The 2,322-nt window shown below is 38.5% G+C and overlaps 1 protein-coding gene across 1 annotated transcript; it reads right to left on the bottom strand.

Annotated features, from left to right (window-relative positions):
- Nucleotides 1-977: 977 nt before the first annotated feature.
- LOC129241252 (serine protease 1-like) lies at nt 978-1,918 on the bottom strand. Its single transcript, XM_054877489.1, has 2 exons — nt 1,662-1,918; nt 978-1,542 (listed from the first exon to the last, which is right to left on the bottom strand). Exons 1-2 carry the CDS (start codon nt 1,916-1,918, stop codon nt 978-980), a joined length of 822 nt encoding a protein of 273 aa, XP_054733464.1.
- Nucleotides 1,919-2,322: the final 404 nt, after the last annotated feature.

Here is a 2,322-nt window from a genome sequence, read left to right as displayed (position 1 = left end):
TTACTTTTCTTTTTTCATACTATTTACCTGTTGTGTGTTTTGCATGTAGGAAAACGTAACGTGCTTCACTAAACTCATTTTGAATGCCAATCCATCCATAAATGCCGTTTCGTGGCAAAGAGGCGTAGTTTAGTGCAAGACACATTAGTAAAGTCCAATTTGGTTTTGAGAAAATGGCATAAGTGTGCAAAATATGCGATTTACATTCTTTATTATGTTTCCTGCTACATGAAATGTAGTCACTCATAAAAAGATTAGACACACATTGTTTTGAATTGCTATGAGTAATGCAGTGTTGTATGTAAGGTTTTAAGGTTTGCTAGCAAATGTTATTCTTTTAAATCAATTATTTTAAAATTGATTGCATAAACCCACTTGATATATATTAAACGATGAGGTGGAGCTTTGACGTCGTCAAAGGCTTTAGCGAGTCTACGAGCGACAAAATCAACATCCTAACACCTTCACGAAATATAAATAGAAATGTACGGCAAAAGCTTAGCAAAGCCGAGAAAGCTGCCAACTACTGGACATTTACTTGTGGAAGCAAGGAACAACCCATACACAGCATATGTTCGGGCTAACGTCTGTCTACCAACTGGTCTTACTATTTTTCCAACCACTGTGTTATCAGCCTTCTTAATTTTGACTCTGGGACTGATATTACTTAATTCGCCTTAATCTTGGAAAATATCATATCACACACATCATTTAGTTTTAGATTTTAGCGTCTGCAAATTTAAGATATCCGAAAAATATATCCTCGAAATGAGCCCTAATTAACGACAATATAAGTGTTTAGTACGAAATATTTTATTATGTACACTGCAATAAATCCTGACAACTATTTTCATACTAGAACATCTGGCTGCACATATTCGGGGTATGGGCCCTGCAGCGTGGAATAATTGAAATGCTCAAATACTTAAGTATGCAAGTCATTTTATTTCATATATTATTGAGTTCACAAAATCGATTTAGTAAGAAATGCCAGTGTTGGTCTTGATCCAGTCAAGGTAGCTGGTCAAACGGGTGAAAGCAGCTGGATAACCCTTAGCGCAGCCAGCTGAAGAACCGAATGAAGTTAAACCGATCTGTACTCCCGAAGAAGCCAACACCAATGGGCCACCTGAGTCACCGTTGCAAGTGGAAACTCCACCAGTTGTGGATACGCAAATGTTAGAAGAAGTAACAATCGAAGTTCCATAAGTGCGGGCACAGACAGTGTTGGTAATAATGCTTAAGGTGGCGTATTGCAAGTTGCTAGTCACACTGGTGGCGGAATCACTGATTTTTCCCCAACCTGAAGCAATGGCAGATTCTCCAGCATATGTAGAGTAGGAGCTGGCAACAGCGGGCAATTCGACGGCTTGAATTTTGCTGGAGTAAGAAACAGATGGAATTTTGATGAGAGAGATATCGTTCTTCAAAGTATTGGAATTCCAGCTGGCGTGGATGATAATATCGCTGCTGGATACAGTGTATGTAGCCTCGGCCGAGGTACGTACAGTGGCACCCAAGTAGACGGTGACAGATGAAACGCTGTAGAAGATTAAGAAATAAATAAAAAGTAAAATTATTATAGTTAAATGCTTCGTAAGCAAATTACTGAATTATATACGAAATAAAATAAAGAATATATTTAGGTATTTATTATTTACCCATCGGTACAGTGAGCAGCAGTAAGGACCCATTGGTTACCAATCAAAGAACCACCGCACCATGCTGACGAAGAAGAGCTCAATTTCAATGAAAGTCCAACTTGGTATGGGAATTGACCAGCGGAAGCGGTTTCACCATTGGTAATACGTCCTTCCAAACTGTCATCCAATACGGGAACAACCAAGTTCCTCTGGTAGAGTACTGGAGAGGCGTAGGAGGTAGCCAAAAGGAGAGCGAAAACTACTAAGAACTTCATGGTGCTGCGAAAACAACTGTTGTTTGCTACACTACAACTCTATGTTTTATACGAAAATTCCGTAGCATACAGCAAATTTTGGAAAATCCATGCACTTTGATTTATTCGAAATTTTGTTTTGATAGCAAATATTTATGAGTAGGGAATTAAGGGGTCTGCCATTTAGTTTAATTTTAAAAGCTTATAACTAATGGTCATAAATTATATTTACTTATCAAATAAATACACTTACCGCGCCGCTACAAGTAACAACAAAGTACGCGTGGGGAAAATCCCTTTAAATGTCATTGTATACAAACTAAAGCCGCAAACTCACAGGATGGCGTTTCTGAATTTTGCTCGCACCCCTCATTCTTGAACCAAGAGCGCCAGTATACCAAGTTCAGTTGAGATATCTGAATTTC

Source organism: Anastrepha obliqua, chromosome 3 (assembly GCF_027943255.1).
Source record: "Anastrepha obliqua isolate idAnaObli1 chromosome 3, idAnaObli1_1.0, whole genome shotgun sequence".
NCBI lineage: Eukaryota > Metazoa > Arthropoda > Insecta > Diptera > Tephritidae > Anastrepha > Anastrepha obliqua.
The sequence above is the reverse complement of the archived record's forward strand: the minus strand, read 5'-3'. Positions and strand labels throughout refer to the sequence as shown.

Coding starts and splice junctions, on each gene's coding strand:
- LOC129241252 (XM_054877489.1), bottom strand. CDS start 1,918: ATGAAGTTCTTAGTAGTTTTCGCTCTCCTTTTGGCTACCTCCTACGCC. Junction 1,543..1,661: donor GCTGCTCACTGTACCGATGG/GTAAATAATAAA, acceptor AATCTTCTACAG/CGTTTCATCTGTCACCGTCT.